The sequence below is a fragment of the Moschus berezovskii genome, chromosome 22, assembly GCF_049115385.1.
Source record: "Moschus berezovskii isolate FMDL1 chromosome 22, NW_MosBer_1.0, whole genome shotgun sequence".
Lineage (NCBI taxonomy): Eukaryota > Metazoa > Chordata > Mammalia > Artiodactyla > Moschidae > Moschus > Moschus berezovskii.
The window spans coordinates 62,001,666-62,013,484 of record NC_142481.1 but is presented as its reverse complement, the minus strand read 5'-3'; the positions used below and the strand labels follow the sequence as shown (position 1 = coordinate 62,013,484).

General features: G+C 48.0%; 2 protein-coding genes across 5 annotated transcripts in view; both read right to left on the bottom strand.

The window, feature by feature from the left end:
• Positions 1 to 4,416, bottom strand: part of MLKL (mixed lineage kinase domain like pseudokinase) — a 28,016-nt gene extending 23,600 nt beyond the window's left edge. For all 4 annotated transcript variants that reach the window (XM_055413139.2, XM_055413141.2, XM_055413140.2 and 1 more), the window contains exon 1: positions 4,230 to 4,416. The gene's annotated coding sequence lies outside the window, so the exon portion shown is untranslated. The remainder of the gene's footprint in view (positions 1 to 4,229) is intronic.
• A 4,709-nt stretch (positions 4,417 to 9,125) lies between these two features.
• The window catches only part of FA2H (fatty acid 2-hydroxylase), a 56,518-nt gene continuing 53,824 nt past the window's right edge, over positions 9,126 to 11,819 (bottom strand). The window contains exon 7 of the mRNA XM_055413137.2: positions 9,126 to 10,536. Within this exon, the coding sequence (XP_055269112.1) occupies positions 10,457 to 10,536 (80 nt within the window). The 3' untranslated portion in view covers positions 9,126 to 10,456. The remainder of the gene's footprint in view (positions 10,537 to 11,819) is intronic.

The following is an 11,819-nucleotide window of genomic DNA, read 5'->3' as shown; positions in this document are numbered from 1 at the left end:
TCCGACACTGTGTTGGTCAAATAAAGTTTGTTTGCCAACTGAAGATTGCCTTTGAAGCCTCCGTTTACAACCTTGGCCACAGCCAGCAGAGGATATTCAGGACTGTAATAGAAGCCGGCTTCTATTAATCTCAAACTTTTCTTTCTGTCTCTTTCTCCAATGCTTGAGCATGCCTGCCTCCGTGGTCCACACCTACATCCCTCTCTAGTGTGTTTTTAGCACTCTGTAAATCTGCTTCAGCCTCTCCACTGGCTGATGCATCAGTAAGACTTCTTGTTATAAGTGCTGGTCCCTCAGAGGCATTTGCATAAAGACTAAGAAACTTTCCAGGCTCAGAAGAGTTGCAGTAGACATTTGTGTTGCCTACACAGTATCCATTTCTCTGCTCCTAAGGGGGTCTGTGTGTGTGTGCTCAGTTGTGTCCTACTCTGAAGACCCATGGAGAAGGCAATGGCAAGCCACTCCAGTACTCTTGCCTAGAAAATCGCATGGATGGAGGAGCCTAGTAGGCTGCAGTCCGTGGGGTCGCTAAGGGTCGGACATGACTGAGCGACTTCACTTTCACTTTTCACTTTCACATTGGAGAAGGAAATGGCAACCCACTCCAGTGTTCTTGCCTGGAGAATCCCAGGGATGGGGGAGCCTGGTGGGCTGCCGTCTATGGGGTCACACAGAGTCGGACACGACTGAAGTGACTTAGCAGCAGCAAGGGGCTCTGTGTGTGTGTGCTCAGTTGTGTCCTACTCTGAGGCCCCATGGACTGTAGCTCACCAGGCTTCTCTGTCCATGGGATTTTCCAGGCCAGAGTACTGGAGTGGGTTGCCATCTCCTACTCCAGGGGATCTTCCCAACACAGGGGTGGAACCTGCGTCTCTTGCCTCTTCTGCGTTGGCAGGCTGATTCCTTACCACTAGCGCCACTTGGACTACCTTCCTATTTTCTGTAACAATCTGTTCCTCCTTCAGTCAGCAATCCGTTTGTGGGGATCTGGCCCTATCCCTGGTTCTAAGGGTGAGGCTTGATGTCTCCACGCCAGAGGTTCTAAACTAAAGGTGATTTTGCACCACCACCACTGGGACTTTTGGCAATATCTGGAGACAGTTTTGTTGCCACAACTGCAGAGCGGGGTGTTACTGACACCTAGCAGACAGAGGTCAGGATGCTACAATGCATAGGACTGACCCTCCTCCCAACAAGGAGCTATCCAACCCCAAATGTCAACAGTGCAGGGGTTGAGAAACCCTGATCTAAGGCATCAGACAATTTCTCATAGCGTATCACAGTGTCACAGTGATTGGTTCTAAACTAGGCATCTGGGCTACTTTGAGCGGAATGTTTGCTGGGGAACTTCCTGGCTCCTCTAAGACGGCCCAGGAAGCCAGCTCCTAACTCTCAGTCTTTCTCAGAATATGAATAGAACCTTAATTCTAAAGCTGTGGAATGAAGCTAACCTTCAGATGGCAGAATGGAAAGAAAAGAACCCAAGTCCTTGATGACAACATTGAGCTGGTTCGAACTGATCCTGAGGTCTACCCCATTACTCAACTACAGGCTTCAAGAACCAATAACTTTCTCTATTGCTTAAGCCAGTTTGAATCATATGTGCTGTATATGCAACCAAAAGCAACTGGGTTCAGTAATGAATGATGCTAACAGTGAGGATCATGAATCGTTCTATTCACCTGCTACAGGCTAAGTGATTTGAAATCAGGAGGTCACAGTGGTTATCTTAATTTTATAGATGAAGATGCTAAGTTAGGGAGAAGGTTGCATTTAAATAAGTACAGGGCCACGGAAACAGTTTCCAAAGCAGTTTTAAACAAAGTTAATTTCAACAGTTCAATGAAACAGGTAGGAGCAGTAGTACTAGTTTGGAGAAAGTAGTTGGCCTGGAACCAAATCTGGCTTAAGTGAGCAAAAAATTAGTAGAAGTGAAACCAAATAAGCAACTAATTCATACTTTTGTTGTTATTGTCTTTGCATTATATTGATCTAGGAAGAGAAATAACAGGTGTTCAGTTCAGTTCAGTCGCTCAGTCGTGACCGATTCTTTGCGACCCCATGAATCACAGCACACCAGGCCTCCTTGTCCATCACCAACTCCCGGAGTTCACTCAAACTCATGTCCATCGAGCTGGTGATGCCATCTAGCCATCTCATTCTCTGTCATCCCCATCTCCTCCCACCCCCAATCCTTCCCAGCATCAGAGTCTTTTCCAGTGAGTCAACTCGTCGCATGAGGTGGCCAAAGTATTGGAGTTTCAGCTTTAGCATCAGTCCTTCCAATGAACACCCAGGATTGATCTCCTTTAGAATGGACTGGTTGGATCTCCTTGCGGTACAAGGGACTCTCAAGAGTCTTCTCCAACACCACAGTTCAAAAGCATCAATTCTTTGGCGCTCAGCTTTCTTCACAGTCCAACTCTCACATCCATAACTCACCACTGGAAAAACCATAGCCTTGACTAGATGGACCTTTGTTGGCAAAGTAGTGTCTCTGCTTTTTAATATACAGCTGTTAGGGCAGGCCTAAAAAAGACTCAAGGGGTCTCAGGCTACCCAGATATTCCTAGTTGCTAAGCAGAGTCAAGGCCATTTTTTTGGGACTCCAGGGGGCAGTGAACTTTATGCCTTCTCTGGTCCACTGGAGACAGAAGCAGATGTGAAAGTGTTGCACAGGGAAACTTGAGGATTTCAGCTTCATAGCTCCAAACTCCAGTTATCTTATTCAAAAAAGCCATATCTCAGCAATAACTAGTCAAAAGATAATGGGGAAAATACCCAACGCATCAAAGCAACGACTTAAAAGAATACATTTCATAGGAAAAGTGATGACGTGGTATGAAGAAAACCACAGAAAACAAATCCTCAAGAAATGGAGAGAACTATTATTTATTTTGGCTGGGGAGATTAAAAATTACAAACACGGCAATCCTTTTCAAATATAAATCTAATGTAATGCAGTTCCAGTAAAACTCTCAATGGTACATTTTGGTATTGAAACAATCCTCAAAGTTCATTGTAGGAATAGTCAGGATTTTTGTAATAAAATAGGGATCCATCTATCAGATACTAAAATTATAATAACTAAAATTGTTTAGGGATTATTGAGTATAGGATAAAGATATCAAAAAGATGAAAGGGAATATAAATACACTTTTACTCAACAGTGTGAATTTCTAGGAATTTGTGCTGTAAAGAAGCTTCTATGTGTATAGACACATGGATGCTAAGGATGTGCAGTGAGGTGCTATTTATAATATGTAAAACTGCTAACATCCCTAATAAGGATATGTTCATAGGTTCCTTGCAGGAAAACAATGAAGGGTAAAAGTCACTAATTTTAAAAGTGAAAAATCTTAAAATGTAATGAGATGGCTGGATGGCATCACCGACTCAATGGACATGAGTTTGAGTGAACTCCGGGAGTTGGTGATGGACAGGGAGGCCTGGCGTGCTGTGATTCATGGGGTCGCAGAGAGTCGGACACGACTGAGCGACTGAACTGAACTGAACAACATAAATCCATGAAAAATTCTGATGCCATTTCCCCCTTCTTCCAAAAACTGGCATCAGGCAACCTTTTCTGAGGAGACTTTTAACACAGAGTTATTCCTCTTGTGCCTAAAATGGGCTCTGGAAACACTAACCATCAAGACGTGGGATCAGCTCCCGGCAGTTTCCGCACTGGCTGCCCGCAGCGGGGCTGGGCTGGGGAGGGCAGTGGGCCGGCTTCCGGAGGCCCCTCCACGGCGACCCCGTGTCCCCTCCCCTACACCGTGCCTCCTTCAGCAGGAAGCGGCGGGAGAGGGAGGCCGCGCCCTCGGGGCCGAGCAAAAGAAAGCAACCCGGCCCTGAGTTCCGGGAAGCGGGCCTGTGGCTCTCCCCTCACCGCCCAGGATCCCGGCTGCGCCCTGCAGCCTCGCGCGCCCTGTGTCCCGCCGGCCGGCGGGCCCGGGACAGACGCCAGCGGCGGGGTGCGGGCCTGCCCCTCGGGAGTGCGGCGGCCTTGTGCTCGCCGGCCCCGCACCCTGCCCTCCCCGCGGGCCCGTCAGCCGTCGGGCGGGGAGTCTGACGCGCCTCCTCGGAGCTGTGACAGGGACCTTGCCGCCGCCCCCAGGCGCAGGAGCCTCGGTTCCCTACAGCTCTTTCCAGGTGGTCCAGGCAGAAGGCCCCTCGCTCCCTCTTGGTCTTCTCCCCCCGCCCTGTCCACCTCTCCCCCACCTTACCAAAATTTCTCCGTAACTTTATTGAGCACTCCTGGTGCGACGTCCTCTGCTTGGGGCTGGGGACTCAGAAAAGAATAAAGCCCCAGAAACCAGTATAGCGAGCACCCAGTATGGGAAGGATTCGATGAGCAGAAAAAACAGAACTAGAGAGAAGGTTCTCGTGTCTGTTTCTCGGGGGAGAGGGCCAAGGAAGAGACACACAAGCTCCGGAGAGGTGTGGCCGGGGGTGGGTGCGGTGGAAGCCAACTTCCTCCTCTAAGGCCGCCGCAGAGACTTCTGTTTCGGTGTGAGCCATGTTTTATTAAAGTTAGCTGGGTCCTTAGCTAGGAAGTCTGAGCAGTGTCACTCATTAACTCATCAGACTGTTCCCTCCGAAAGGATAGAATTGGATTTTAAAAGAAGACTTTCTGCGTAGGGAGGGCCTGGGCGGAGGGCGTCTGGGGTGTTTATTCATTTACATTCTCTTGCTACTGTTCTTCAGCTACTGCATTGTCCGTTTTCTTCTTAGGTCGGGCTCCCTAGAAATCTGAGGAAAAGAATCGGGTACATGTGATTTACTGAAGGAAGCCTCTCAGGATGGAGAGTAGGAGGGGCAGTGGGGGGAAATTAGCTAAGCAGGGACAGCTGGTCTCCGTGGACTATCAGCCAGACTCCATGAAGAGGTCTGGAGCAAGCAGCTCTGCAGCCAGAGGGAGCTCTGCTCTGGATACATCACAAGTTAGGTCACAAGAAGTCTTAACAAATTGAAGAGGACTGAAATCATACCATGGGAAATAGATGGGGAAGCAGTGTCAGACTTTGTTTTTTTGGGCTCCAAAATCACTGTGGATGCTGATTGCAGCCATGAAATTAAAAGACGCTTACTCCTTGGAAGGAAAGTTATGACCAACCTAGATAGCATATTAAAAAGCAGAGACATTACTTTGCCAACCAAGGTCCGTCTAGTCAAGGCTATGGTTTTTCCCGTGGTCATGTATGGATGTGAGAGTTGGACTGTGAAGAAAGCTGAGCGCCAAAGAATTGATGCTTTTGAACTGTGGTGCTGGAGAAGACTCTTGAGAGTCCCTTGGACTGCAAGGAGATCCAACCAGTCCATTCTAAAGGAGATCAATCCTGGGTGTTCATTGGAAGGACTGATGCTAAAACTGAAACTCCAATACTTTGGCCACCTCATGCGACGAGCTGACTCACTGGAATAGACTCTGATGCTGGGAGGGATTGGGGGCGGGAGGAGACGGGGACGACACAGAATGAGATGGCTGGATGGCATCACCAGCTCGATGGACATGAGTTTGAGTGAACTCCGGGAGTTGGTGATGGACAGGGAGGCCTGGCATGCTGTGAAAACCACAGGGAGTAGCCCTGTTCACCACACTGGGCTTCCCTCGGGCTCAGCTGGTAAAAAGCCCGCCTGCAGTGCAGAAGGCCCCTGTCAATTCCTGGGTTGGGAAGATCCGCTGGAGAAGGGAAAGGCTACCCACTCCAGTGTTCTGGCCTGGAGAATCCCAAGGACTGTCTAGTCCACGAGGTCACAAAGAGTCAGACACAGCTGAGAGACTGTCACTCACTTTCTCACCACTAGAGAAAGCCCACACGCAGCAAGGAAGACCCAGTGCAGCCATGAGTTAACTAAGAAAAGGAGAAAGATCTCAAACAACCAGAAAAATAAGAACAAACTAAGCCCAAGGCTAGCAGAAGAAGGAAATAACAAAGAGTAGAAATAAATGAAATAGAAAAATAATAGAAAAAACATGAAATGGAGCTTATTTTTTAAAGATAAACTCTTAGCTACATTAAGGGGAAAAAAGAGAAAATTTAAATAAAAACAATCATCAATAAAAGACATTACAACTGATGTCACAGAAATAAAAAATAATCAAAAGAGACTGTAATGAGAAACTCCCTGGTTGTCTAGTTTTCACTGCCATGGGTATGGGTTTGATCCCTGGGTATCAAACTAAAATCCCACAGCACAGCCAAAAAGAAAGACACAGAGAGACTCTGATGAACAATCAATTATATGCCAACCAACTGTGTAACCTAGAAGAGACAGATAAATCCCTAGAAACATACAGCCTCCTAGGACTAAATAATGAAGAAATAGAAAGTCTGAACCTGGTGGCTCAGTCGGTAAAGAATCTGCCAGAAATGCAGGAGACCTGAGTTGGATCCCTGGGTCAGGAAGATTCCCTGTAGAAGGAAATGGCAGCCCACTCCAGTACTCTTGCCTGAAGAATCCCATGGACTGAGGAGTCTGGTGAGCTATAGTCCATGGGGTTGCAAGAGTCGGGCACAACTTAGCAACTAAACCACCACCACCAATTAATCATGGAGATTGAATCAATAATTAAAAACCTCCCAACAAAGAAAAGCCCAGGGCCAAATGGCTTCACAAGTGAATTCTACCAAACATTTAAAAATGAATTAACACTAATCCTACTTAAACTCTAGCAAAATACTGAAGAAGAAAGAACACTTTGAAGCACATTTTATAAACTCAGCATTACCCTGACACCAAAACCAGACAAAGACATAAGAAAATTACAGGCCAGTATCCCTGATGAATATAGATACAACAATGCACAACAAAATATTAACAAATCAAATCCAACAGCACATTAAAAGGATCATACACCATGAGCAAGTGGGATTTATTTCTGGGATGCAAGAATGGTAACATATGAAAATCAGTTAATGTGACAGACCACATTAACAGAATAAAGGATAAAATCATATGATCATCTCAATAGGTGCAGAAAAAGCATTTCACAAAATTCAACACTCTTTAATGATAAGAACTGTCAACAAATTAGGGATAGGAGGAAATTATCTCAGTATAACTAAGGCCATGTATTATTACACTCACAGCTAACATCATACTCAATGCTGCAAAACTGAATGCTTTTCTTCCAAGATTAGGGATAAGGCAAGGATGCCAGCTTCCACCACTAGTAATTCTCCCCCACGTTCTAATCCTTCCACATCTGTAACTCCTTATTTCTTCAGTTGCCTCCTAAATAAACCACCTGCATCCATATTCTTGTTTTAAGATTTGCTTTTTAGGGAACCTTAATGAAGACAGGCTCCCACCTTCATGCTTTCATCAAAATGATATTTTTCTTCTTTTTCTTATCACTCCTTTCCCCTGAATATAAGATGATAAGGTGTTTCAGACGGAGAGCAGATGAGAGTCTTGGCATTTTCCAAATTTCACATTCATCCCGTAGCATCCTTTATTACTTCTCTGTAAAGAAATCTCTATCGATTTTTTGCAGCCATCATATCTTTGTATAGAGTTAGAACTGGAAAGTTCATATATATAGTTTCAGCTTTTTCTCAAAAATAGTAGATAAGATAAAATAATAAGAGAACAGGTAAGGTGGAAAAGAGATGAAATTTACAATCACCGATTCCCAGTCACAAGGGCGCAGAGCGTCGTGCTGTCATCAGGGGGCAGCAGAGGCCAGGGGACAGGGGAAAACCAAAGCCCAACAATGTACCTGGCTTGAGATCCAACAGAGACAAAATAAGGGAATCGCTCAGTCATGTCTGACTCTTTGGGAATCCATGGACTACAGCCTACAAGGCTCTTCTGCCCCTGGAATTCTCCAGGCAAGAATACTGGAGTGGACAGCCATGCCTTTCTCTAGGAGATCTTCCCAACCCAAGGATCAAACCTGGGTCTCCTGCGTTGCAGGCGGGTTCTTTACTGTCTAGGCCACCAGGGAAGCGACAGAGATGAGACCAACATTTACTGGGGCCTGTTACAAGTTGGGCTCAGTGCTGGGTATAATCAGAAATAGTACAAAGTTCAAAGGCAGAGAAAAAAATCACATGCTCAAGTTTCAGGCTTTTCCATCACCCTAGATGTGCTGGCATCTTGATGATGTCCCCTGCTGGCTTTAGCATGGAGTCTTTGACTCCTCCTTAGGCCTCTTGCATTTGAAGATGAAATTTTCTGACTCTCGCAGATGACCACTGAGTGGTGGACAACACTCTGAGTGCCGACTGACTTAAGGTTAAGGACACTTGTTGTGTTAGTTTCCTCTGTAGGGTGGGGCTCATTCTCTTTCTTCCCAAGGCCTTGGGGAAGTTCCTGACCCGCTGGAAAGTTACAGCAGGGACCTCTGGGAGACTCAGTCTAATATCACCGAGTGGGCCTTTCATTAACGGACTGGCTCCCCTCCCCAGTCTTCTCATAGCCATGCCCTGTAGACTCACATATATTTTGGCACTTCTTCCTAGTTCTGTTTCAATCTCTTTAAAGAAGGTTTTTGGTTTTTTCCTCCAATTAACTTTTTGCTCAAACATGCTCATCTTAGACCTGCCTCCAGTGAACCCCCGTATTTACAACTAGTTGCTCTTCTCCTTTCCCTGGGAAGTGATGCCCGGTGGTTGGATTTCCAGCACGTTCCGGGGAATGGAGGTCGGATTTCTGCTGCTTGGACTGCCCAGGTCCAGCAGCTTGAGGGATGAGTGGCTCAGTCAGGTGGCCCTAACCTTCAGGCTGGGAGCTGCTTGAGCAGGGAGTGGCAGAGGGAGCGGGTGTCCCTCCATGGGCCAGAGTCTTGCCAGCATCAGCTTGCCTCTGCTTTCATTTTTGCCTCTGCATGCTTGGGCAGGCAAATCCAGAGCCCACCTCTGCCAGACTACTGAATTAGACCCTGAATGATGAGGACTTGGAAAACAGTAACGAAACCCAGTAAGAGGATAAGGGTTGGTCTGCTTTTTATCATCACTATACCCCAGCAAATCTGCACAAGCTGGTCAGTGACCAAGTCAATACTCCTTCCTGCAGGACTTGGCCGCCCCCACCCCACCCTTCTGCACCCCGCTGGCCTTGACCAAGTCTGTGAGTTGCCATCAATAAGTTGCACCTCATCTTTGGTGGTTTCTTTTCCAATGTTTTTATTTTTCAAAATATACAATTTATTTACACCTTTATTTCACAATGGTAGTTTGTATATTTATTCCAAAATCTTTAAATAACTCCGCAGTAAACAGTACAAATCACAGAATCGGTCCAACTGCTTCCCTTTAACCTTTATACACATCGAGTTTCAAGTAGTAATGGTTTGTGGGTAAGAAGGGAACAAAACTAGGACCAAAAAAAATTTTTTTTTTTTTTACATAAGCTTGACATGTAGGATTAGAAAGGGCAATCTGAGCTTGGTCCGGGGCCCAACTAAGGGTGTTTATATAGTTTATAAATAAGACCCGCTATGGGCATCGAGGGTTTTGGTTACGAGGAGGAAAGGGTGAGAACACTCCCACAGGGCTGAGGTGGGGTGGCTGGGAGATAAGGCACTGTGTCAAGGCTCCTTCTGGGCTGGAGGAGGCACCGGCTGGAAGGGTCCTGAGTGAGGTGGGTGGGGGCCCACCTGTGCCAAGGGGAGGCTGAGAATGCCTGGAGACGGGAGAGGGTTCCTGCACACAGAGAAGTCTCTTTATTCTACTTTGGGGAAAAGCTTTGTGACTATGGAGGCCTGGAGAGACGGGAGAGCCGGTTCCTAAAGAGAGGGCTGGGGGCTCCCTCCAGCCTTGACCCACAGCCACCCCCGGCCCGCCGGCACAGACAGCCGAGAGCCGCAAGCGGACGCTGGCGGTGTCTCTGCCCGAGGCACCTGGTGGTACAGCTGGCACTGGTCATTGGCAGGGACAGAGGCATCGCCCCAGGACTGGCTGTGGGCTGCGAGAGGCTTCATGCTTTCTCTTATGAGAGCGCTTCATCCATCTCTGTGTTCTCCAGTCCAGAACTGCCACACCCTCTCCAGGAAGGGAGGGTGGGCCCCGCAGACCCCCTCTTCGCTGTGCATGTAGCAGCTCCAGGGCGGCAGGGGGCAGCTCCTAGGGAGCCCAAGGTGCTAAGACACATGCCTGGGCCCAGGGGTCAGTTGCCTTCACTCCCCTCAGGAACGTCCCCGCCAGCTGGCTCCTGGAGCAGTCCTGGGGGCTGGGGCCCTGGGTGGGTGCTGGCGGAGAGGCTGGGGTGCTCCAGGGAAGAGCTGGTCCCCGAGGGCTCTTAGGTCACACAGCAGACAGGGCCCTCCTGCGCCAGGTCAGGAGGGCAGGCTCAGGGTCATCCTTGGTCAGGGTCTCCTCAGGACCCTCCACCAAGCCTAAGGGCTGGACAAAGCCCACGCTGTCCAAGCAAACCTTCCTTGCAGGATCTGGGCGGGGTGGACTGGGGTAGTGGCCATGGCAGGGCGGGGTGGGGCGGGGCGATGTCACTGCGCCTTCAGGTGGGGCTCCTCCGGAGTGAGGGTGTGGAAAAAGTGATCCCAGAGTTTGCTGCTGATGCCGAACCCTAGGGTGGGAGATAAATGGGGAGAAGGTGAGGCGCTCTGGAAGGAGTGGGATCTCTTAGCTTGGAGGGAGCCCAGGCGGGGCGAGCACGTGGGCAAGTTTTAACATCACCCCCAACGACCTTCCCAACTCCCAGGGCCATCCTGGCAGAGGTCAGGAGCAGGGTACCAGCGTGCCTAGGCTGTCAGGGGTGCTGTAGGAAGAACCCCAAGGCTCTTATCTGGCCTGCCTTCCTGGGAGAGCCTCTCTCCCCTGCAGTCCAATCGCCTCCTTCTCTCTGAAGATGTCAAGTTCATTGCTGCTTCAAGACTTCGGACCTGTTGCTCCTGCGGTGCTCTTTCTCGAGGCGTCAGACGCTGGCTTCTCCTAATTTAGGTCTCAGCTCTAATGGTGTCTGTGTAGTGACGCCTTCCTAGACCACTTCAGCTAGCATTCTGCCTTCCAGTAGGGTAGCCACTAACCCATGTGACTCCTGAGCATTGGAAATGTGGCCCCGGGCTACGGAGGAACTGAATTCCTAATTTTATTAATAATTAACTTACATTCCAGTGTAAAAACCTAAACTTGGTTCAGTTATTGGAAAACCTATAGGCACATTTGGAGCAATTCATGTATGTGAATCTACTTTTTTGACTGTCAGTTTTATAAATTCTAAACATGGATGAAGTATTTCCAATGGAGATTTAGCCCTTGAATGGAGATAAGCTTGTAAAGTACAAGATATACACCAGATATCAAAGACTTAACAGAAGGACAGAATGTAAAATCTCTCATTAAAAATCTTTTTAGCCACGCTGCACGGCTTGTGGGATCCTGGTTCCCCAGCCAGGGATGGAACCTTGGCCCACAGCAGTGAGACTGCTGAGTCCTGACCACTGGACCCCCAAGGCATTCCCAACAATGTTTGATCACATGCTGAAATGATAATATTTTGGTTATATTTGGCCTGATAAAGTGTATTATTTACATTAACTTCATTGGTTTAGTTTTACTTGTTAATGTGGCTCCTAGAAAATGTAAAATCCCATCTGTAACTCACACTGCATTTTCTAAACGAGTGTGGGACCCCCTCCCACTGACACGGTTTCCCAACCATCGCCTTGCTTTCTTTTCTTGCTGGCACTTATCACTGCTCTGGAATGATCTTTGCTATTTATTGGTTTCCTGGTTTTTCTGTCACCGTACAGCCCCCTGCTCCAGGGCCTAGGATGGGCGTCCCTGGCTTGCCTTTCTGTGAACCCCCAGAACCAAGGCTGGCCCCGGCTGGAAGCTCAGCAGGGGGCT